The sequence below is a fragment of the Artemia sp. Qi Xiang Cuo genome, chromosome 3, assembly GCF_049724085.1.
Source record: "Artemia sp. Qi Xiang Cuo chromosome 3, ASM4972408v1, whole genome shotgun sequence".
Lineage (NCBI taxonomy): Eukaryota > Metazoa > Arthropoda > Branchiopoda > Anostraca > Artemiidae > Artemia > Artemia sp. Qi Xiang Cuo.
This window is the reverse complement of record NC_142796.1, coordinates 92,283,327-92,309,622: the sequence shown is the minus strand read 5'-3', so window position 1 is coordinate 92,309,622 and position 26,296 is coordinate 92,283,327. Positions and strand designations below refer to the sequence as shown.

General features: G+C 33.3%; 2 protein-coding genes across 2 annotated transcripts in view; one reads left to right on the top strand and one right to left on the bottom strand.

Moving 5' to 3' along the window:
- Nucleotides 1-15,581, bottom strand: part of LOC148954751 (uncharacterized) — a 46,088-nt gene extending 30,507 nt beyond the window's left edge. The window contains exon 1 of the mRNA XM_089087233.1: nt 15,260-15,581. Coding sequence (XP_088943359.1) covers nt 15,260-15,574 — 315 coding nt within the window. The 5' untranslated portion in view covers nt 15,575-15,581. The remainder of the gene's footprint in view (nt 1-15,259) is intronic.
- A 5,139-nt stretch (nt 15,582-20,720) lies between these two features.
- The window catches only part of LOC148954750 (GTPase Era, mitochondrial), a 67,737-nt gene continuing 62,161 nt past the window's right edge, over nt 20,721-26,296 (top strand). Inside the window, exon 1 of the mRNA XM_089087232.1 lies at nt 20,721-21,026. Within this exon, the coding sequence (XP_088943358.1) occupies nt 20,721-21,026 (306 nt within the window). The remainder of the gene's footprint in view (nt 21,027-26,296) is intronic.

The following is a 26,296-nucleotide window of genomic DNA, read 5'->3' as shown; positions in this document are numbered from 1 at the left end:
AATTTTTCAGTGTAAAATAGAAAAAGTAATACCATACTTGTGAATATTTTCACGTAAGATAAAAAGTTGTAGTTCAATTTAAACCTTTCTCAACGAAGTAAAGAAAAGTTCAAGATCGCTTCTGAAATTTAATAAAGAACACACTTGAATTACAATTTCTCCAAAGAAAATAAAAATCTTCCACCTTAGTTTTAAGTTCCACAATGAAATAAAGAAATTTAAAGTTATATTTTACATTTGTAGATGAAAGATAGAAAAAGTAATGTTTTGATTGTGATTATATTCCATGAAGATAAAAAGTTTCAGTTTATTTATAATTTTTCTTAAATTCATTTCTGATTTTTCTCAAAGAGATGAAAAGTTTTACGTTCTGATACAAATTTTTCATAAAAGATAAAAAAAGTTATACATTGATTGTGAATATTCAACATGAAGGTAAGGAACTCCACTTTAATTCAGAGCTTTCTCGAAGAAGTGCAAAATGTTCAAGTTCTCTTCTGAATTTTCTTAAAGAAGAGAATAAAGTTAGCTCAATTCTGAATTTTACCAATGAAAATGAAAAAACCTTCCACTTCAGTTCTTAAGTTCTCAAAGACATAAAAAATTTAAAGTTCAGTTCTAAATTTTTCCGTAGAAGATAGGAAAAGTTATACTATGATTGTGATTATTTTCCAGTGAAGATAAAAAGTTTCACTTTAATTCTAATTTTCTTAAATTCAGTTCCGATTTTTGAAGACATGAAAAATTTAAAGTTCTGTTCCAAATTTTTCATAGAAGATAGAAAAAGTTATACATTGATTTTGAATCTTCAACATGAAGATAAGGTGCATCACTTTAATTCTGGGTTTTCTCGAAGAAGTTCATAATGTTCAAGTTCTCTTCTGAATTTTCTTAAAGAAGATAAAAAAGATAGCTCAATTCTGAATGTTACCAATGAAAATGAAAAAAGCTTCCACTTCAGTTCTTAATTTCTCAAAGACACAAGACATTCAAATTTCTCTTCTAATTTTTCCAAGAAAATAAAAATGTTACACATCAGTTCTGTTTTTTTTTCAAAGATATGAAAAATTTAAAGTTCTATTCTAATTTTACATTAAAATTTAGCTCCTTTTTCTTATGTATATACCCCTAAAATTTTTAAATTAGAAAATGAGTTACTCTTTCTATTACTAAAGACAATAGTTCAAACTTGTTCATCTAACCTCCAAAACAATAGGTTAGGTTAGGTATAAATAAATATTAATAAATAAATAGAAACATTTCTACATATTTAAGTTAGGTTAGGTTAGGTTAACTTATCATCAGTGATCTTGATAAGTTAACCTAACCTTTTCTGGGGGGTCTGGCTAGGTAAGGTTAGGCTAGATTAAGTAAAGTTAGATTAGGTTAGGCTAGGTTAGGTTAGCCTACGGACGCTTAACTTTGGTTAGCTTAGGTGAGGCACATACAAACATTTAGGGGTATGATTAGGTTAGGTTAGGTTGGATTAAGATAGGTTATGTTAAGTTAAGTTAGGCTAGGTTAGCCTACGTCCGCGCACGTACGTAGGCTAACCTAGCCTAACCTAACTTAACCTAACTTAATCTTAATAAGTTAACCTAACCTTTTCTGGCGAGTGGTTAGGTTAGGTTAGGCTAGATTAAGTTAGGTTAGATTAGGTTAGGTTAAGTTAGGTTAACCTACGTACGCTTCACTTAGGTTAGCTTAGGTTAGGTGAGAGACAGGCAAAAAGTTTGGTGTATGATTAGGTTAGGTTCGTTTAGATTAAGTTAGGTTATGTTAAGTTAGGTTAGGCTAGCCTACGTACGCGCGCGTACGTAGGCTAACCTAGCCTAACCTAACTTAACCTAACCTAACTTATTGTGAAAATATTCACAAGTATGGTATTACTTTTTCTATCTTCCACCGAAAAATTTAGAATTTAACTTTAAATGTATTTATTTCTTTTTTAAATAAATAACTGAATTTGAAGATTTTTATTTTGTATTGAGAAATTAGAAATTAATTTTTTTCTTTGGTAAAATTCCAAAGAGAACTTGACCTTTTTTATCTTCTGTGAAAAATTTGGAACAGTATTTTAAATTTTTCATCTCTTCGAGAAAATATTCACAGGTATGGTATTACTTTTTCTATCTTCCACCGAAAAATTTAGAATTGAACTTTAATTTTCTTTATGTCTTTTTGACAGAAAGAACTGACATTGTAGGTTTTTATTTCTGTTTATGATTTCATAATTGCATAGTGATCTCTGCTAAAAATTCGAATATACTTTCGATTATCCCTAACTTTGTTTCGAAAAATTTAATTTTAACTAGAACTGCTTGGCTGCCATGACAGTATTCACAAGTAGGGTATTACTTTTTCTTGTTTCCACCGAAAAATTTAGAATTGAACTTTAAATTTCTTTATGTCTTTGTGAAATAAAGAACTGAAGTGTAAGATTTTTATTTTCTCTGATGAAATTAGAACTGAATTGTGTTCTTTGGTAAAATTCAGAAGAGAACTTGAACTTTTCTTCACTTCAATGAAAAAATTTCAAATTGAACTGGAACTTTTTGTCTTCCGTGAAAATATTCCCAATTCTGTTATTAATTTTTATATCTTCTAACAAAAAATTTAGAATTGAAATTTAAAATTATTTTTGTCTTTGTTAAATAAAGAACTGAAGCGGAAGATTTTTGTTTTCTCTGGAGAAATTAGAATTGAATTATGTTCTTTGGTAAAATTCAAAAGAGAACTTGAACTTTTTTATCTTCTGTGAAAAATTTGGAACAGTATTTTAAATTTTTCATCTCTGGTAAAATTCAGAAGAGAACTTGAATTTTTCTTCACTTCGTTGTGAAAATTTTAAATTGAACTAGAACTTTTTATCTTCCGGGAAAATATTCACAAGTATGGTATTACTTTTTCTATCTTCCACCGAAAAATTTAGAATTGAACTATAAATTTCTTTATGTCTTTGTGAAATAAATATCTTAAGTGTAATTTTTTTTTTTCTCTTGATAAATTATAATTCAATTATATTCTTTGGTAAAATTCCGAAGAGAACTTGAACTTTTTTATCTTCTGTGAAAAATTTGGAACAGTATTTTAAATTTTTCATCTCTTCGAGAAAATATTCACTAGTATGGTATTCCTTTTTCTATCTTCCACCGAAAAATTTAGAATTGAACTTTAAATTTCACTATGTCCTTGTGAAATAAAGAACTTAAGTGGAAGATTTTTATTTTCTCTGGTGAAATTAGAATTGAATTGTGTTATTTGGTAAAATTCAGAAGAGAACTAGAATTCTTCTTCACTTCTTTGAGAAAATTTTGAATTAAACTAGAACTTTTCATCATCTATGAAAATATTCACAAGTCTGGTATTACTGTTTATATCTTCCATTGAAAAATTTAAAATTGAACTCTAAATTTCTTTATCTCCTTGTAACATAAAGAACTTAAGTGGAAGATTTTGATTTTTTCTGGAGACATTAGAATTGAATAGTGTTCTTTGGTAAAATTCAGTAGAGAACTTGAACTTTTCTTTACTTCGTTGAGAAAATTTTTAATTGAACTACAACTTTTTATCTTCCGTGAAAATATTCACAAGTATGGTATTACTTTTTCTATATTCCACAGAAAAATTTAGAATTCAACTTTAAATTTCTTTATGTCTTTGTGAAATAGAGAACTGAAGTGGAAGATTTTTATTTTCTCTGGTGAAATTAGAATTGAAGCGTGTTCTTTGGTAAAATTCAGAAGAGAACTTGAATTCTTCTGCACTTCGTTCAGAAAATTTTAAATTGAAAGAGAACTTTTTATCTTCCGTGAAAATATTCACAAGTATGGTATTACTTTTTCTATCTTCCTCTGAAAAATTTAGAATTGAACTTTAAATTTCTTTATGTCTTTGTGATATAAATATCTTAAGCTGAAGATTTTTGTTTTCTCTGGATAATTTATAATTGAATTGTGTTATTTGGTAAAATTCAGTAGGGCCCATGAACTCTTCTTAACTTAGTTGAGAAAATCTAAATTTGAAGTAGAACCTCTTATCGTCCCTGAAAGTATTCACAATTATGGCATTACTGTTTTTATTTTCAGCCCAAAAATTTAGAATTTAACTCTAAATTTCTTTATGTCTTTGTGAAATAAAGAACTGAAGTGGAAGATTTTTGTTTTCTCTGGAGAAATTAGAATTGAATTGTGTTCTTTGGTAAAATTCAGAAGAGAACTTTAACTTTTTTATCTTCAGTGAAAAATTTAGAACAGTATTTTAAATTTTTCATCTCTTCGAGACAGATCTGAACTAAAGTGGAAAATTTTTATATTATTTGAAAAAATAGAAATGATCAATGACTAATTTCTTTTTCATTGATAAAATTCAGGAGAAAACTTGAACTTTCCTTGACTTTGTTCAGAAGATTTTAAATTGAAATTTATATTTGTTCTTTTCTTTGAGAAAAGTCAGAACTGAATTTAAGAAAATTTAAAATTAAATTGAAACTTTCTATCTTCACATAAAATAATCACAATAATAGTATAACTCTTCCTACTTTCTATGAAAAAATTAGAACTGAACTTCAAATGTTTTATGTCTTGGTGAATTCAAAACTGACGTGGAAACCTCACCTACGAAATACTTAGAAACCTTTTCTCACAAAAGCTTGAAATAGCCAACTACTGATCCCAAAATATAAGTTTCAGCCAACAAACCCCTATGAGGGACTATGAAACCTAGCTCTGAAAAGTCTAAAAAGCAAACTAAAAATTCCAAATCATGATTTACTGACAGCAAAAACCTATGAAAGGCTAATAAACATATCTCAGAAAAGTCAAAAATAGCAAATTAATCATCCCAAATCATAAGTTTCAGACAACACATACCTCTGAAAGGCTAAGAAATCCAGCTCAGAAAAGTCAAAAATAGCAACCCAACCATCCCAAATCATTGGTTTCAGACAACACACATCAACAAAGGACTAAGAAATCTAGCTTAGAAAAGCCCGAAATAGTAATTTACATATCCCAAATAATAAGTTTCAGAAAACATTCACCTATGAAATACTAGGAAACCTTAGCTCAGAAAAGCCTGAAATAGTAAATTACACACCTCAAATCATAAGTTTCAGACAGCACACACCTACGAAATACTAGGAAACCTTAGCTCAGAAAAGCCTGAAATAGCAAACTAATCATCACAAACTCTAGGTTTCAGACAAAAAACACCTATGATGGACTATGAATCCTAGCTCTGAAAAGTCCAAAAAGCAAACTACAAATCCCAAATCATAGGTTTCAGACAACACACACCAACGAAAGATTAAGAACCTTATATTCCAAATAATAGGCTTCAGACAACACACACGAACAACAGACTAAGAAATCTAACTTAGAAAAGACCGAGATAGGAATTTACGTATCCCAAATCAAAAGTTTCAGACAACATTCACCTACGAAATACAATAAAACCTTAGCTAGGAAAGGCGTGAAATAGCAAATTAGGTACCTCAAGTCATAAGTTTCACACAATACACACCTATGAAATACTAAGAAATCTAACCTAAGAAAAGCCTGAAATAGCAAACTTCTGATCCCAAACTATAGGTTTCCGACAACGAACACCAATGAGGGACTGAGAATCCTAGCTCTGAAGAGCCCAAAAAGCAAAACTAGAAATCTCAAATCATAGGTTTCAGACAACACACACCAACAAAAGACTAAGAAATCTATCTTAGAAAAGCCCGAAATAGTAATTTACATATCCCAAATCATAAGTTTTAGTCAACACACACCCACGAAAGGCTAAGAAATCCAGTTCTGAAAAGTCCAAAAGCAAACTACTCATCCCAAACTATAGGTTTCAGACAACAAACACCCATGAAAGGCTAAGAAATCTAGCTCAGAAAAGTAAAAATAGTAATTTACATATCCCAAATCATAAGTTTCTGACAACACACACCTATGAAAGGCTAAGAAACTTAGCTCAGAAAAGTCAAAAAATAGCAAACTATTCATCCCAAACTATAGGTTTCAGACAACAAACACCTATGAGGGACTAAGAAATCTAGCTCAGAAAAGCCCGAAATAGTAATTTAAATATCCCAAATCATAATTTTCTGACAACATTCACCTACGATATACTAGGAAAGCCTAGCTCATAAAAGTCTGAAATAGCAAACTACTCATCCCAAACTAGAAGTTTCAGACAACAAACACCTATGAGAGACTAAGAATCATAGCTCTAAAAAGTAAAAATAGCAAACTACACATCCCAAATCATAGTTTTTTGACAACACACACCTATGAAAGGCTAAAAAATTCAGCTCAGAAAAGTTAAAATAGCACACCATTCACCCCAAATCTTAGGCTTCAGAAAACACATACCTATGAAAGACTAAGAAATCCAACTCAGAAAAGTCAAAAATAGCAATCCCATACACCCAAAATAATAGATTTAAGACAATATACAACACGGAAAGACGGGTCCAGGAGTGGGCTTTGGGGGGTGGGGGGGGCCTGGTGGGCGCCGGGGGACCGTTGGGGGACCGGGGGGTTCCTTCGGGATTGGGGTATGGGGATCGGGGTAGGGCGATCGGTTTCCTTTGAGGTTGGGGTAGAGGACCTCACGACACTGTTCAAATAGAACTTGTTTACTATAACGACCACACTCAAAACCTCTCCTAAAATTCATTCTAAAATCATCTTTTAAAATGTCTCTAAATCTGTCACCGAAATATTTCCCTAAAATGTCTAAGACCATTTCACCCAAATAATCCCCTAAAAGTAATCTCAGCGTGTTCCTTTTGTTTTTGGCATCTCTGTGCTTTCACATTTCAAATTTCTAGGAAACCCTTTCCTACGTTAATCTCTTCATCTCATAAATGTTCCTAGCTACACTATTAAGGTTTCGTTAGAATATCAATTTATCTCTCCGACTTAAAGCTCAGTGAAGCCGTATTTAAAAATAGAATTTCTATCTCTTTAGCCTCCCGCATATTTCCAAGATAACAAGTGATGTCATTTTTAACTCCTGACAGTAAAGATCAATGAAGCCCTATTTAAAATAGAATATTAATTTTTCTCTCTGACCTAAAGAACGTTTATCCCTCAGACCTAAGATTAAAGAAAGCCATAATGTTTCTTAATTCCCCCTTCGTGAATCAGTATATTCCTCTAGCGATTATGTAAATCAATTTCTCAGGTAAGGTTAGCCTAAAGTTCAAAGAAGCCATGTTTGTTTCTTAATTCCCCCTCGTGAATCAATAATTCCCCCGCCGATTATGTAAATCAATTTCTCAGGTTAGATTCGCCTAAAGACATAAAACAGGAACATAAATTGCTGTTGACATCCATAAATGTGAGAAAGTTACTGTTTTTTCATTCTCACTGACAACGAACCATAAAACAGACATGAATTGCTGTTGACATACATCAAAGTGAGAAAGTTCCTGTTTTTTCATTCTCACTGACAAAAACCATTAAACAGACATGAATTGCTGTTGACATCCATGAAAAACATCAAATAAATTGACCAACACCCATAACCATCCAAGAAAACAACTATCAAAGTGAGAAAATTCATGTTTTTTCAAGTGAGAAAATTCCTGTTTTTTCATTCTCACTGAGAAAACCATAAACCACGTGGTACTCTTGGGATCAATAGGGGCCATTCTACTCATTTGTTCTTTTTCGTAATCTTGGTTATAACAATATTTCTTTTTATGTTATGGGAAAAAGACTAGAAAAGCATGACTGAGAATAAAAATTATTTTTATTTAAGTGCAAGGAAGTTTGAGGTTATTAGAAGATTTAGCTCTACTCCTGTTTGTTTTAAGTTTCATTTTGTCATTTACTGTAGTTTCTGTTTATTTTGGGTTTTATGGTTTTACTGATTGCAATTTATGGTGGCTTTGCTCTTGAATTATTATTTGACTTCATTTCTGATCATCTTTGGTTTAATGTAGCTCTTTAGTTTTTTTTGGAGAAACTTCTTTTGTGGAAACATATTTTTCTGCTTAATAAGCATAATTAGGTTTATATAACAAGCAAATGAGTAAAATTCGGTTTTCTCTAGTGTTACATACACTGTCAATTATATAGTACATTTTTCCGAAAGGTTGAGTAGATCTGTGCTTTATATATGCAATTGGAGCAAATAAATATGAAGCCTATAGAATCTACAAGAGGAAGAAGAGTGTTTGAGGCATGGAATGTGTCTTGGTGCCCTGTTCTCAACCCTTTCTATTCTAAGTAAATCAATCAAATTTATTATAATCTAAATGAAGTGCAATGTTCCAGAAGAGGGTGAACAAGACTCATGTAGAACGACAAAAATGTGTTAACTGAGATTTAAAAACTTGTTTATGGGGCAAAACAATGTTAAGTAGCAACTCTTTGTTATTTCTGCCATGGCTCAAATTAATATGCATATCCATATAAACACACAGTTTACATGCAGATTCATTCCTTGGAAGCACTGTATTAAAAATGTTGAAGCTACATCTCCAATAAAATGCGACAGGGCTGTGATGAGTAAATGAACATAGAATCTTAAATCCTACCATTTACACAGCAGGTCAAGGTCACCTTGCAGAAAAGATAGTCACTAGTAGTTGTAGCTAGTGAGTGTAGTTTTGCATCATCTGCAAACATCTTGATAGTGTCATCATAGCAAAATGAAGCAGCTCATTGAAGAAAATGTAGAGTGACGTTTGATTCCTGCTGTTCTCATGGAGCACGCCACTTAATGAGAAACTAACTGAAGATGGTAATTTCTCTCCAACTATTACTTGTTGAGCTCTCCAATGCAAAGACCAAAGATCTATTGAATCGTTGTATGTCCGCGACTATAAGGAATACATAAATGTGCCAGGAGAGCTATTGAAACCTTATCATAAGTGAATATTAATACAGTTATATGGCAGTCTGGGATCATTGCTTTCCCAGCAATCTATGAGAGCCATGAGAATTTTCCTATATCTAAAATTATTTATTTATTCATTATTCAGTAATCATAATCACATAAATCAAACATAATTTTCTCCCTCTAAGAGAATAGTGATACAGGTATTAAGCTTAGTTGAGGCAACTATGAATCAGAGGAACTAGAGCAACTATGGAATTCCCCGCGTGTTTAAGGTTTGATTTAAAAAATTATGTGGTGAATTTGACAATAATCAAGTTAAACAAGAGATTAAAATTAGAGAAATATTGAGAATATTTGAATAGTGATTTAAATAATCGAATATATCTGAATAACGGACTCTGGCACTCTTTGGACTCGTGATTTTGGCACTCTTTGGAATTTGTGATTTCTGAGTTGACGCATTTTGTGTTTCAAACCCCGGTTTTCACTCTGGCCTTAAAATGGCAGAATTTTGGACAGCCGATACGCTTGTTTTTTGCCCTGTCCTGAATTTTGTTCAGAAATGCCTGGAAAGGGGACGTTCCAGTTATTCCTGCTGACGCTTATGCTCTTCTAAATAAGTCTGTTACCCAATGTCTGCTTGAAGTGCTCTTTTCCTGAGTGATTTTGTGTATGGGGCATCACATCTGTGCAACTACAAGGCAACCGCGCTTACCCTAATGTTGACCCACAAAAGCGAACTTATGCTGTCATACTGAAAAATCCCCCAGTGAATTTGTCAAACCAAACCTCCGTAAAGCCAAATTAGACAGTCTTGAAGGCCATGAAGGAATTGTGTCTCTAAGGTCTTCTCCTGCTCGAAAACGTTTGAGGAGACTGTTGACAAGAAATCGGCAGCAGAACTTGGCAAGGCTGCATGTAAACATATCCCTGACGTTACCGCTAAAGTGATAGATCGAAAGATTTTCGGTATTGTCCATGTAATCCCTGAAAATATTACAAATGATGAACTGATGTCTCTTATTCCTGGAGTGGTTGATGCCTCGAAAATCGGGACCTCGAGAACTTTCCGTCTTGAATTTCTTGATAAACTGCTCGTGATAGGTCCATGAGTCTTGGTTTCTATATTGGTTATGAACTCTACCGGGTAAAGACCTATCAGTCCCTGCCAAGAAGATTCTTCCGATGTCAATCTATTGATCACTGTGTTGACGATTGTTAGCTTCCCACTATCACAAAACACAGCAATTTGAAGGTTCAACCATGCACTGCCCCACCAAAATGTATAAACTGCAAAGGTGGCCATGTTTCGTTTAGCCTGAGATGCTCAGTTCGCAAAGCAGCCCTGTCCAAGAACCCAAAATGAGCAGCCAATTATTGAAGTTTGCATCAATAAATATAAATGGTATCAAAGACAAGGATCAGCAAATAAATGAATTACTTAAAAATGATGTGATTTTATGTAAGAACATTTTCTAACAAAAGTAAATTTGCCTAGTCTCAAACGCTCTTCGTCTCACCATGTCTTCATGTCGACGCTGGCAAAATCGGTGACGATCATCTACCCCTCACTTGTAATTTATCTGTTCCCTGTCTCTCTAATACGACTAATTGTCCAGCAGGACGCAGTGACAAGTGGCGCGAGAAATATAATCGGAACAATTGTGATCCGGTATTATTTATCTCTACACTCTGTGCGCAACTTTCCGTGATCAAAGTGCCTTACAATCTTCTCCGGTGTTCTATTCGTAGCCCTAAAGCGAAGTTAGATCTGAATTTTTATTATACAAAAATTGTGTTCTGTTTAAAATCCATGACTAAAACGGTTGTCCTAGTTGAGCGTGTACGCATTGGTTCGAGGAAACCTTATTGGTCTATAAATGATGATGTTATTGCTGCAAAGAAAAGAGCTAGACTCTGGCTCCACATGTTGTACGCATGTGAACATCCCCAAGCGGGAACAGTGTTTCGTCTCAATGTTTTTTGGCTTGGGTCCAATCCATAATGTCTTGCACTTTTTAGCATTGAAGCTTAATCCTAGGCTCTCAAAACTCCAATTCAACATGTTAATGTTGCTTTGCAGGATTGTTGCATCTTCTTATTTTGCCACTGGCCTGAAAAGCTTTGTGTTGTTTGCAAAGAGCTTGACATGGCTGATGATACCCTTAGTTATGCTATTTATGTGGAGGATGAAGAGTAGTGGCCCTGTTAAGGCCCTTAGTTATGATACCCTTAGTTATGCTATTTATGTGGAGGATGAAGAGTAGTGGCCCTGTTAAGCCCCCTTGGACAATGCCACTTGGTACAGTAGCTTTTGATGACAATGTGTCTTCCACTTTAACAATCTGGCTGCAGTCAAGTAGAAAGGAAAATATCCACAAAATCATCTGCTCACTTACACTGAAGGTACAAAGTCATTTTTAACCACTTTTCAATAACTTAGTGTTGATAACTTCTTTGTGTGGTTACAAAACTGAAATACCTTTGGGGCTCCTTTAAGGGCTGAAGATGCAATTAGCCCCAGAAGCAATTATGGAATTATGAAAGAGCATAAAACAAAGCATCAAGTTACATTTTCACTTTCAGCTTAGCTAAATTATAAGGCCCACTCAAAATTTACCAGTTTTGCTGTGATAGCATTTTTGGGGGTTTGACATGATCACCCAGATTCTCCATAGGAAGGACTGCAAGTTATGAAATATGCCCATTGTTTACATATATTAGGCCTATTTGATACTGGGAAGCATATTAACATTTACAGGGGAGGGATTTTTTGGGGATAGATTTCCTACAGGAAGAATTTTCTATTGGGATAGAAGTGTCCAGAGGAATAATTCAATAATTGTCTCAGGATGGTTGGTTAGGAACGAATCAAAAATATTTTCTTTTTGGCCATCTCTGGAATGTGTTGGCTCTTGGATTAATTGGGACAGGTGGCACTCATTTAGCACATCTTTAAAGAGATGGGTGTCCACATCTGCAGCAGTTCATGTTAATTCTGGCATATTAAAGAAACCCACAATGTACATTGCTTGTTCCCAGACTCCCACTTATTTAAAACTAAATTTATAGTTTTAGTTAAGCACTGAATTTTACTTGTAAAGAGTAGTTGCATAGACTTTGATTTCTGGGCAGACATGGGATTCTAGCTAGACATGCATATAAATGCTACTTTAAGATTTAAATAAAAGACCATATTCTATTTAATTTCCTATTTGTTTTTCAGGTAATGGCAAAATTCCCCCATGTGCAGAAATTATTTTTTCTGGACCCCCACCCCCCTCCCTAGATTTTCCCTTGATGATAATTCCCTCATGGAGAATTTGTCTTGTGAGAAATATGTCCACCCCTCACCACATAAAATACCCCAGAGAATTCCAAACTCTACTGAAAATTTATCCTGAACAGTTCCTTCAAAGCATCTCCAATTCCTATAAATTTTGCATATGAATTGTGGCAAATTTCCTAGTGTATAATTTCCTCTGGACACTTCTATCCCAATAGAAAATTCTTCCTGTAGGAAATCTATCCCCAAAAAATCCCTCCCCTGTAAATGTTAATATGCTTCCCAGTATCAAATAGGCCTAATATATGTAAACAATGGGCATATTTCATAACTTGCAGTCCTTCCTATGGAGAATCTGGGTGATCATGTCAAACCCCCAAAAATGCTATCACAGCAAAACTGGTAAATTTTGAGTGGGCCTTATAATTTAGCTAAGCTGAAAGTGAAAATGTAACTTGATGCTTTGTTTTATGCTCTTTCATAATTCCATAATTGCTTCTGGGGCTAATTGCATCTTCAGCCCTTAAAGGAGCCCCAAAGGTATTTCAGTTTTGTAACCACACAAAGAAGTTATCAACACTAAGTTATTGAAAAGTGGTTAAAAATGACTTTGTACCTTCAGTGTAAGTGAGCAGATGATTTTGTGGATATTTTCCTTTCTACTTGACTGCAGCCAGATTGTTAAAGTGGAAGACACATTGTCATCAAAAGCTACTGTACCAAGTGGCATTGTCCAAGGGGGCTTAACAGGGCCACTACTCTTCATCCTCCACATAAATAGCATAACTAAGGGTATCATAACTAAGGGCCTTAACAGGGCCACTACTCTTCATCCTCCACATAAATAGCATAACTAAGGGTATCATCAGCCATGTCAAGCTCTTTGCAAACAACACAAAGCTTTTCAGGCCAGTGGCAAAATAAGAAGATGCAACAATCCTGCAAAGCAACATTAACATGTTGAATAGGAATCTTGAGAGCCTAGGATTAAGCTTCGATGCTAAAAAGTGCAAGACATTATGGATTGGACCCAAGCCAAAAAACATTGATGACACCCTTACATTAGCAAGAAACAACCCTGTCTCAGTCATATCAAACACTGGTTGTGAAAGAGACTTGGGGTTCTTTAGAGACTCAGGGCTGAAATTTCACCAACACACAGAGCTCATTGAAAATAAGGCAAACAGACTGGTTGGTCTAATCAGGTGGTCTTTCAGGCATTTAGACACTAAAACCTTCACCAGACTCTACAAAGCTCTTGTGCAACCAACCATTGAGTATGGAAACATAGTCTGGGGTGCCTCATACATTGGCAATACTATCAAAATTGAAAAGGTGCAGAGACATGCCACCAAACAACTCCCTGGACTAAAAGAAATGACATATGAAGAGCACCTGAAACAAATGAAGCTTCCAAGCCTAAACTATAGAAGAAAAATGGGATTTCAAATCAACAAAGGATCTACATAGAACCAAGTTTGACAAATTCTTCTGTAGTCAGACTAATGTCTATACTAGGGGTTATTCTGCACAAATCCAGAAACAAACAGCATCAACTAGACAGAGATCTTCTATCTGGTCAGTTAGAGCAGTTAAAGACCAGAATTCATTAGGTACCCAAAGAAGTAGTGTCAGCACCAACTCTAAACAGCTTCAAAAACTGTCTTGACAATCATCTACAGAAAGAAGTGTTTATTCATAATACATAACATACAAAAGCAATATAAGTTTGTGCACTAGGCACACTATATTGAGTAAAGATTAGAGAGTGCCACAACAGGATATGATATCCTATTAAGAGGCACTGTTCATGTAAGTTTGAGTTTGAAAAATATCACTATTTTATAAATAGGCTGTTCAAGAGTAATATATTCCAAAAACACTTATATATAACAATTCATACCTCATTTATTAGGCAACTCAAATATAAGTCATTTTCTACCATTTCAAGTTTTTCAAATACTGTTGACAAAAAATAGCACTGACTTTTGTAATTTGAAATGTTGCTGTTGACAATTCAGGGTATATTCCAATTCAGGGTATATATTTGCAAATAGGGGGATAAGGTGGGTAAATTTGCAGTGGGTCATATAATTTAGCTAGGATGAAAGTGAAAACAGTAAATTTGCAGGTGGCACTATAATTTAGCTAGGATAAAATTGAATACATCATTTGATGCCTTTTTTATGCTCTTTAATATTCAATAATTGCTTCTGTTGCAAATTGCATCTTGAGCCCTTAAAAGGACCCTGAAAGTATTTCATTTCTGTAACCAAACAAAGAAGATTACAAACAGTAGTTAAGTTATTGAAAAGTTGTTAAAAACATATCACTAATTTATAAACAAGTGGTTCAATAGTAATATATTCTAAAAATACTTATTTATAACAATTCAAACCTCATTTATAGGGCAACACAAATATAAACTATTTTCCTAACATTTCAAGTTTTCAAATGCCATTGACAACAGTAGGCCTAGTGCTGAATTTTGGGATTCAAAACTTTGTTGTCAACAATTCAGGGTATATATTTGCAAATTATGGGGTTGAGTAAATTTCAAGGTAACTTTGCAGTGGACCATATAATTTAGCTAGGATGAAAGTGAAAATGTCATTTGATGTTTTTTATGCTCTTTCATAATTCATATAAAATACCTTCAGGGCCTCTTTAAGGGCCCAAGATGCAATTAGCCTATTTGGATTACAAAAGAGCATAAAAAAGGCATCAAATGATGTATTCACTTTCATCCTAGCTAAATTATAGTGTCACCTGCAAATTTACCATGAAAACATCATTTGATGTTTTTTTAGCCTATGCTCTTTCCTTATTCATGTAAAATACCTTTAGAGTCCCTTTAAGGGCTCAAGATGCAATTAGCCCCAGAAGCAATTATTGAATTATGAAAGAGCAATAAAAAAGGCATCACATGATGTTTTTACTTTCATCTTAGCTAAATTATAAGACCCACTAAAAGTTTACCATAAAACTGATGTTATTTTGAGCAGTTTTCAGCTCTTTTTAATCACTTTCATCTTAACTAAATTCTGTTTTTAACTGGAAATTTACCTTTGCTTCTTTGCTAAATTGATTCAACAGACTTATAGGCCTACTTGTACTTACTGATGGGCTTGGGTCATTCCTTGGATTTTTTCTCTTAGTTGTTTGCTGATCGTCCTCTTGTTTAGAATAGTCAAGCCATACATTAGGAACAGCACTGTCAAGTAGCTCTCCATTCTCAGAGAACATAGTAAGTTCAAAATGGAATGCACATATATAACTTCTTTTGCTAGGACTCATAAAATTATAATTAGCATTAATGGCTTTCCTCCACAGCTCCATTTTCTCTTTCTCACTCGGAAAATTAAAAAGCTGAACATCAGCATCTCTATAATCAAAATAGGAACAAACTATACACTTCACACTTTTATTATTCATTGCTTGTTCAAAAAAACAATAATCTCTGCCATTTCTTCTTTGATTAGATTGAAGTTCAATATGTTATGTCAAAAATTGTAGGTGGGAACGGAACAAATGAATAGCCAAATACGCGTCCTAACATTGTTCGTGAAGAAAGAAGACAAAAAAGAAGAAACAACTGAATTTGAATTGAATTTGTTGAAAAGAAAAACATAAATATTTAAGAAAATGCACCGTATTTTACATAAAAAAACAACATAATATTTCAACTTAGTCTCCCCTGTAAGGCTGTACAGCCAGGAAAAAAATGAGAGAAAAGAAAAAGAAGAATTAAATAAAACATCCATCAAATATTTTTAAATAGTAAACACATCACCAACCCAAACAATCCCCCCCCAAAAAAAAATCCAAGCTAGTTGGGGAGTACTGCATGATTCAATTTGTAAAAATAAACAACAGACCCAATCCGGACTCATCAATTCCGCCGAAAACCGGGGAAAACTTAATTATTAGCGAGAAATTCTCTAAAAGAACTTTTGAAGATCCCAAACGAGTGGCAGCCTCGTGCAGACCCCAGTAGAGTGTCCCAAATCATGTTACAAGATATCAGAGGGATAAATTCAGACCGTATTGGTGGAGCATTTGTAAATTATGGGAGGTACGAAAATAATAAGTCGATTGCTCAGAAATAAAAGATATATTACTAAATCCTCAAAAAATTGAAAATAGAACAAGACAAATCTTGAGTCAAGCGAGGCTTCGGTGATGAGGGAACTGTTGACATCCAAATAATATAACTGTATGAAACCAAAGCCTGAACTAGGCTGTAGTATAAGGTCCTAAGAAATTGACCCTGGAAAAATGTCCCAGTTTCTTAAGGATCCCGAGGCTTTTGGAGACTTTTATTATATAGAGGTCAATATGATGCTTCAAGGAAAAATTTTCATCAAGCAAGATGCATAGGAATCGAACGAGTTGATCCTTAGGTCTATAAAGGAAACCCCTCGATACGCCTATATTATTTAAACCTGAGCATGCCCTTCAAACTCTTGAGAAAATAGAAAACATGACTTTCCAAGATAATGAACATCAAACCTCTGAATAAGTCTTTCAAAAAGGGCAATCATGTTTGAACGGCAATCATGTTTGATCAAAATCAGTTCTATTAGTTATGCCAAGAGTAATGTCATCCGCTAAGACAATAATTGTACTGGAGAAGGACGAACTTTTGTTACAATTAGTGAAAGATGCAGATTGACAAAGATGACAAGAAATGGCATATTTTAGATTTTTAATCGCATTTATTAGGTCACTAACATACATTAAATAGAGTATCGGCCCAGTCACAGATCCTTTGGGAACACCAAACTCCATTTCAGATGGGTTGCCAAAAAGGCGATCGACCGAAATAACTCGACCAGATAAATTTGATGGAAACCAAAAAAGGAATCCCACGTGTTTTAATATGGGATATTTTCCATAAAAGGATATTTTGTGTTGTTGAATCAAATGCTTTTCTTACATCGAGAAAAAGAGCAACGGGTATCAGACCAGAATCAAGGGACACATGCTGAGGTGAGTGCTTTGCCCTAAACCTAAACTGGGAATCATGAAAAAAAAAATGTTTAGAATAAAAAAAAAACTCAAGAAGTCGAGTAAGCATAGCTTTTTAAAATTTTACTAAACACTGATAAGATAGACATGAGACAATAACAATCAGGAACATTCCGTGAACCACTTTTAAAAAGAATAAGAATTCAAGCATGCTTTAAAGCACTTGAGAAGACACCATTCTCAAAAGAAATATTTACAAGTCTCGTAAGAGCAGAAACGATGACAGGAAAAATGAACTTAACAACATTAGTAGAAATACGGTCTTGGCCAAAAGATGAAGAGCCCTTCAAACCATTGACAATTTTGGCTATTTCAAATTCAAAGGTAGGTTCTAAAGACACTGATTTAAGACAATGTGGTCGAAGATAAGACCTGAAATTTCTTAAAGAAGACGAATGACTTACAGGAAGAGACTGTAGTTTTCCTTATATCAACAAAGTAACAAATAAGTGTGTCTTGAACTTTTAGCTCTCTTTCGTGATTTCACAATCAATCAAAACACTTGAAGGGTGAGAAGGGGGCCGAAAAGATGGCCTGATAACACAATTTATTACTTGCCATGTTTTCCTAATATTTTTAGCGCACCTAGAGAGTTTACTATAGTAAAATGGCGATATGGCCTTCCGACAAAGTGAATTGTAAACTCTTCTATAAGCTTTAAAAAGTTGAAGTCGAGAATAACTCGAAGAGAGCTTAGAGGACCTGTAAGCCTTCTTTATTTTTCTTCCTCCAGCTTTTAAGGACTCCAGGAGTCATCCAAGGATTCAAAGGTGTTGTTCTTTTCAATACCGGATTCAACTGAAACGCATCACATATATCCAAGATAATGTCTTTCAAAGAGTCATAAAACGAATTAAAAAGTGAATCTACATCAGATTCATTGCAAATATAATCCATGAATGACCTGCAAACTGCGATCTCAGAAGAGTCAAATTCTGAACATTACGTTTTAGACGAATAACTAGCTCCCTGGTGCCGTCTAGATAAGGAGTCAGAAAAATCATACATGGAAAAAACAAGTAAATGGACAGAGATATCACTTCATCAAAACAAAATATTGCACCAGAGTCAACGATGAAAAAATATTATCAAGCAAATAAGCAATAGTATCAGTTATGTGAGTTGGAATACATGCTGAAGGTAATGTGCCACAAGCAAGCATAGCTGAGAAAAAAACCAGGAAGAAGATGACCTCCGGTCAGGCAAATTAATTTTGAAGTCACCCATAATGACAACTTCCCATGAATGCTGTTGGACTGCTTCCTAAACCTCATCAATAATCTGAGGGAAAGAGGGAACAGGCCCACTAAAAGACCGGAATATATTACCAACAATCATTCAAACAAGAGTTTTAGTTTGGGTTCTAATCTCAATAAACATGAATTCGAAAATCCCTTCTTCATTTCTTGACAGGTCACGTCTTACAGAGTTCAAAAGTTATTCCGAAACAAAACTGCAAGGCAACATTTAGCCATCCAACTAGGATTCAAATATCCGATCTGATACCCATAGATGTGTAATATAGATCCAGTTTTCGAATCAAGGAAAGTCTCTTTAAGACCAATAAAATCGGGTGGCCACTACGTGATATTTGTTTCAACTCATCAAATGAAGAACAAAGACCTTGAAATTGAGCTGAAATGCAGAAAACTGCCACCTCGTTTAAAAACTCTATCTAATTCTGGAATATACTTACTGGCAGCTGAAAAATGGAGATTTGATGGAAATTTATTTGACAGACCTATTGAAGTTTTTATCGAACTAAGAACACCAATTGGATTATTTTGAATCTGAAGTAGTCGCTCATCCATGGAGAGGATGTCACCGGAGCTAGAGTCAGACAAATTCAAATTACCTTCAAAATAGGGTCCATCACTTACCACTCAATCCCCAGCTTGGAATAGCCTATTGTTTTTAAATAAACAAAACTGAAAAGAAAAAAACAACGATAGAACAAGGAATAAAAAAAAGCTTAAAACGTATTCCATGCCGTGTGAATTCTTCGAGAAGAGGTCAATTCGTCAAAGCAGTTCCATTAATGTTCCAGGAAAGAATTCAGATCGTACAATAAATCATTTATTAATTATAGCCTGTGCGGCGGGACAATTAAACGCGTATGAAGTGTGGTCGACTGAGCCAAATAAGCTGCTCTTCATTGGGTTCTTAAGCGGATTGTCTTTACCTTTCGGATGATCGCCATAATATCTTGCATTTTTTGGGATATTCTTGCATAATTTTGTGGGATAACCAAATTGTTGACAATTATAACCTTGCATAGGCAGAAACTTTAACTTGCAAATAATAGCAAAGTGCTTATCAAGGATGAAAATGAAGAACAAATACGAAGAATAAATTTGTTAACTGACAGTTTTGAATCAATAATAACTTTTGCAAGAACCCAAATTTTATTATTGTTGGGAATATAAACGTCCGATAAAAGTTTCTTTCAGAAATATTCAAAAGGAATTCCATATTTATGTCTTAATTTAGGTGAAAGGGCAGCACTTTTGGAGTTATTGTATTATTACCTGAAATTGTTTTGTAATGCGATAATATTAATAATAATAATCTTTATTCGTTCCCTTTATCACACTGCAATAACATGGCTATCGCCAATTTAAGCACAAAAAAAAGAAAAGCACAAAAAGACACAGCACCTAGAAAAACACAAATGATGAACCATCATCTCTACTTCAGGACACTATTGTTAATGCACGTTAAGCTATTAATGTGCACAGACGAATGAATGCACATTAAGCTATTTTGTTTTACTCAGAATCAGTGAATGTGAATAATTTCAAAATCTTGCTGTGTACGGAGAGAAATATTTTGGGCAAAATATCAATATCATTGCACTTTCGACAAACTAGAAAGTAAGTCAACGAGTAAATCAGCTTTCTTGCAATTCCATTGGCTGATATATTTTAAAGTTTGTCTGTAAAACACCAAATGGAAATATTGCTAAATAGCTTCAATATTTTAAAATTTTATAAGGATACAACATCTGAGTTTAAAAAATATCATTTAATGTGTAATTCTCAAATATAAATTTAATTATGAAAAATAAAAAAAATCAGTTAGCTCACTATTTAGCTCAGTCACAACTGGCAATTCTATAATATTGGAATAAGGTTTTTTGCAAGATCAAAAGCGATTTGTGAGGATGATTCCGTGTTTCACAAAATAGTATCTATTAGACGATTATAGAATTAAAACTAACAAGTAAAAACAAGTTAACTTTTTATTATTAGTAAGTTCTTTTCAATTATTTTAAATCTCTTCAGTGGAGACCAAATGCTCTGAATAAGCTTGCTTTAACATATTCATAAATAAATTTTTGGTAGAAAATAAAAAATGACAAGCAGAGTCGATAAATTTATTGGTCGCCATAAAGTCTCTCATTTCGTCATATGTATTATATATTTTTTCCTTTTCAGTGACTCTTACTAAGCTCAAAAAGTTTGAAGCGTTTGGCCATCGAAAATTTAAATCTAAAAATAGCTCTCTCGCCAGTGACCAATTTACTCACAATTACAGCAGCATATTCAAAATGGCCACATGCTTGAATTTTATTTGTAAATTGAGGAAGTCTTCACGCCTTTATTGTAGTGTACTGGTAAAACAATCAAGTGGGAATTGTGGTTATACAAGTGATGCAGGATCATATGAACTTTGTGATAACCAAAATGAAAGTCGAAGTTCAATGAGAAGCATTCCTTTAGATTCTGAGTTGCATGAAGTTCTTATGCACTCAAAGCCTGATAATCCCCCAATTTCTAAATTGACGCAGGTATCAATTTTGGGGCTACCCAATGCTGGGAAGAGCACATTGGCAAATCAGATTATGAAATGGAAGGTAATATTGGTACTTGGTTGTGATTAACTTTATTATCAAATGTTTTGTTCTTGAACTGGTGGCTAAGGCTACTGATTGGAAATTAGATAGTTGTATACATGGCATAGCAGTTTCAGAAAGGAAGAATAGGTTGTCATCCATATCATTGGGCAATGAGAGATATAATATTGAACTAAAAATTAAAACTGACTTTCTAGAATTGGCCCAGAAAAATCTGTTTAAACTTCCTAAAAATTCTGAGATTCCCAGATGTCTTTATTTTAATAGACTTATAATGCACAAAAAGAAATATTCTCATCAAAAACAGACATGCTGATCATTAGGTCTACTGAGAAAACCCATTGAAAGATAAATTTGTGACAGTTGAAACAATGATTAGTCCATTCAATTATTATTATGTCTACTTCTTTTTTATATATTTGTATATTCTCTTATATCTTTTAGAAATTTAATAAGTTTATTCAGTTAATGATTTAGAAATCTGATCTTATACAATTTACATATAATAATTGCTTAGAAAAAAACTAGCTAAAATTAAGTAGTACCAAAATTCTTATCTCAAAATGCCTGTGACTATGAATCCTATTAAAAAGTGGTTGAGAATACATGAGAATAAGCATGAAACTGAATAATTATTAATAACTGCATATTATAACTGAATTATTGAATAAGAATAAGCATGAAACTGAATAATTATTAATAACTGAATAGTATAACTGAATAATTATTTAAGTAGCATAGGTCTAGCCTAATTGTTTCTCAATATGCTTAGTTTCTTCTTCTTTTCTGGCTCTGTTGTAATGGTACATGGTGAAGAAAAAGGAAAAGAAGACAGTGAGTAAATTATATTTACATGGATTCACAAACAACAAAGAAAAACAACAGAAAACACTGTAAATAGAATCAAGTTTTTATATTTGTCTCTTGTATCTTCTGCTATGCTCTCTGCATCAAATTTTATTTATCAAACTATATTATGTGCATAAATCAGATTTTATTTTAATGAAACTAGGTGATCCAACAAGAAACATTGAAATACAATATTTGTTGAAGATACAATCAACAAATGGCATAGGCTATCTTTATAAAAACATTGTATAAATAGGTTATAGATACATCATAAAGTCTGTTTTTATAAAAAATATTTGATTGACCTCAAAGGCAAAGAGTATCCCCTCCTGCCATAAATTTCATTTCTGATGTAAGGAGAGGTAACCTTAAACTTTATCCCCACCCCCCTAATGTGCAAATATAGACCCTGAATTGGTATATATAGAGGTAGGAGTAAAATTCATTTCTGACAAAAATGATTATTATATTTAGACAGATTATTATATTATATTATATTTATATTAAAAAAAGGCATCAAGTGGTATGTTTACTTCATTTGTAAGTCATGAATATGAACTGCAAAAAATGTACCAAAACCAGTTTGCCTCTTTGCAATCAGTTATCATTTGTTTATTTTGAATGAGAAAAACTATGATGTAGGTATATTTTAATTAATTATTTAATATCTAGAGGTCATTAAGAGTTAGGTATTTAATATAGTGCATTCTGGGTGACTTGCTTTACATAATTTTTGCTGTAGTTCCCATAGTTTTGTTAATAAGGTATTATATCTTCATCATATTTGGTGTATTTCATTAGGATTAACCTAACTTCACTTCTTGGTTGTGTTCTGAATAGTCAACAAGCAGCTCTATCCATGTTGCTTAGACTTGAAACAGTAGAAAATCATAGATAATCAACAGAAGTTTATAATTGACTAAAGGTGAATTATTTATATATGCCTTTCATTTAGAGGATGTGGTGACTTTGTTAAAGGTTTTAAGGATTATTTAAGGTTTTTTTGTCCCTAAAATATTTAATGCACCAGATCTTTTTTTATTGAAAAAAGAAGTTCTGAAGTTAAAAATAAATACATTATAATAAAGTAAGTTCTTGTAAATAAATTATAAAAAAAATTTTTTTGGTCTCTAAATGTTAGGTACTGCAGAACTCTTTGTTGAAAATAAAATCTCAAGAGTTAGAGATAAATTCACTATAATACAAATACATCAGAAAAAAGTTAGTTGTTCCTCTTTTCAAGTCATCAAACTTCACAAGTTCCTTGTTATGGTCCTTTGGGAGTCTATTTGTGTCAATGCAAATAAGGGGTGATGAAGGAGAAGAGAACAATATTATCTTGTTTCATATCTGAGCTTTGGGATGGAACTTGGCTGGAAGTTGCCCTGGTGTTTATAAACCCTCCCTCCTGCTCCTATCAAACCCAAAAAATTATTTGATTCCTTATTCAAGGATTAAATCTCTGTGCATCTTTAAAGTGTTTTGCAATTTACCTCTTTTATTAAATCAGGCAACACTTAAAAAATGAGTTCAAATTGTAAATATAAAATAGGTGGTTCTCATTAAAAAAAGATGGTAAAAGCTGTACATCTTTTTATTATTTACTTTTTTGTCAATGAATTTGGAAAAACCCTTTGATGGCTGGTGGCTCTTATAAAGCACACCAAGATTGTTGCCTATAGCTCGTTTCTGATTGGTTGAAACGAGAAATTATCTGCATAGCCAGAAACAAAAGAACAAGAGCTATCAAATGGTATATTACTTTGCCCCTTTATAAGTCATATAACAACGTTTGCACAGTACTGAATTTGACATAGTGAATTTTTTTGGATTTTGTGGAATGAAATAAATCTGATTTGGGTAGTATTGAAGTTTATGTTGTTTGGCAAAGGAAAAAATATCTTGTGGTGTTTGTTAGTGTCTGAAGGTTCCATCTGTATTATTTTCAATCAAAACTTTATATTCATCCACAAGCAAGGACATTTTTTAAGTATCTCATGTATGGTTTTTAAGTATCTATGTATCTCATAAGGCCCATCTGCCCTAGAGGAGGGAGTACCATGCTGACCTACTGAAAAGTTCAATATAGTTTACACATGTTGTATCAAAATTTTAGAAGTGTTTCCACTTTCTATTAACTTTCTCATTCAACAGGAATATTTTTCAGTAATGTAGCCAGTGTTTCCACTTCTACTTATTTTGGTAGTAGAATGCTTATTTTGGGACTATTCTACTTCCAAATATTAAATCTACTTATTTTTGGAGGCTTAAGTTTCCATGCCAGCCAAGTATTTTGGTTTTGATTCCATTGAATTATAATCCTATAATGTCTTATGGAATGGAAGGGTGCATTTTTTTTTTAGCAGCAGCATCTTTGTTGGGAGCAGCAAAAAGGAAATCCAGGAAATTATGAAATACCATACCCAATTTTGATCCTGGTTGACCTACAAACAGCTAATTTATAATAATTAATCCTGGTTGACCTATAAATATCTAATTTATAATAATTGATCCTGGTTGACCTATAAACAGCTAATTTATCATAATTGATTTGGAGATATAAAGATCAGTTTAAATAAATGGCCATCCACATATAACCCATGCATTATCTGCTCAGTTTGCCAGTTTACTATCTACTATCAGCAGCTGAAGAGCCATTGAGATTGTGGTGCACTCAACCTCTTCATTAGTTGATGAGGCAATAGCAAGGAGTGAAGAAAGTCTGTAGGAAGCACTGAGGAGTTGACATGAAGGACAACTAAGGAGAGTAGACCTCACCACTGTTGTTTTCTATGTCTTAGAGCCAAATGGCAATCTCTCTGACCTGAATTTGGAGGACTCTGAAGATGACAATGACCCTCTCTTTTTCAAATCAGCTGAAGACATGCACAATAGTAGTTGGGATGAAAGCAAAAATGACTACAATCTACCACTCAGTTGGAGAGCAAAGTCTCACCTGAATTCTGCAAAATGCCTCCATGATGAAGCCAAAGTAGATTTGGTTCCTAAATCTTTGGCTGAAAAGAGACAAATCTGGAAGAAAACCCCTGTGCCAGAGAATGATGTGGAGTGAAAAGGACAAATGCCAAGTCCCAACTTGTCTCTGGTTACTTCAATTGCAATCTTCCAAAATTTCTTTGACTCTGAAATTATAAGCATCCTTGTAGAAGAAACGAATTGGAATGCTCTGCAGGAGAAAGGCTTGGAGCTGAAATGTACTATCAAAGAAATGGAACAATTCCTTGACTGTTCTTCCATGCAAATGATAGTTTCAAAGCAATCAAAAAAGGGAATCTGGGATACAACCCCCTCTTCGAGGTTCGACTCTTGTATGATAGGCTTTGGAAGAATATGCAAGAAGCCCCAAACAAAAAACAACAATCTATGGATGAGCAAATGATCCCATTCAAGGGCTGATTTGGGTTCAAGCAGTACATCAAAGACAAGCCACACAAGGTGGGGATGAAGTTCAAGTTCAATCATTTTATTATTAACATATACATGTATATAATTGACATAGGCCCATGGGGAGACAAGCTCGAAAAACTAGGCCTAGACAAAGATACAATAAAAAAATTTTACGCTACATACAAAGATAATTACGACGGCAAAGATACAATAATACAAAAATAATATGAAAGTAGCAGCTAGCCCAGGATCCAAATATAAATATATATATAAAAAAAGAGAGATCAATATTATTAAATATAAATTCATACTAAAAGATAGCCGAGAGGCCCACATTCACATAGAACAAAAATCCAAACAAATAACTTAATCATATTATAAAGACACTTAATTAAAAATAATCCTGAGCTAAATGAAATTTAAGATTCCTTTTTATTAAATGGATAGAAGAAACTTTATCAATAAAATCCTTGTGAGCATCCCAGCACCGGGCTATTGATATAAACGGGGCGAATTTAGATCTCTCAGTACTATACTTGTGAATGTAGATACTCTTTTTTTTGTCGCGTGTTATAACGATGTAAATCTTGTGATCGGGAGAACAAACTTTGATTGAGGTAATATGGCGGTAATTTCTTAATGTCATAATTAAATTTGAAAATAATTGCTCCAAAAGTAAATTATTGAGAAACTGGAAGTATATCTAAATAAGTATATAAGGATGCTGTAGAAGACTTATTTGGAAGTGAAATAGGCAATGAAATAAAAAGTTTGAGGATTCTTACTGCTTTATTTTGTAAAATCTGTATTGGTTTAATAAGGCTTTTAAATGTAGATAAATATACTAGAGAACAATGATTAATATTAGACTGAATCAGAGCAAAATAAATGCTTCGTAAATCAGAGTAGGGCAAATAATGCTTCAACCTTCGCATTAAACCAAGATACCTTGAAATCTTTAAGCGTATATTTTGAATGTGTGTTAAAAGATAAGCTTTCGTCAATCACAAGTC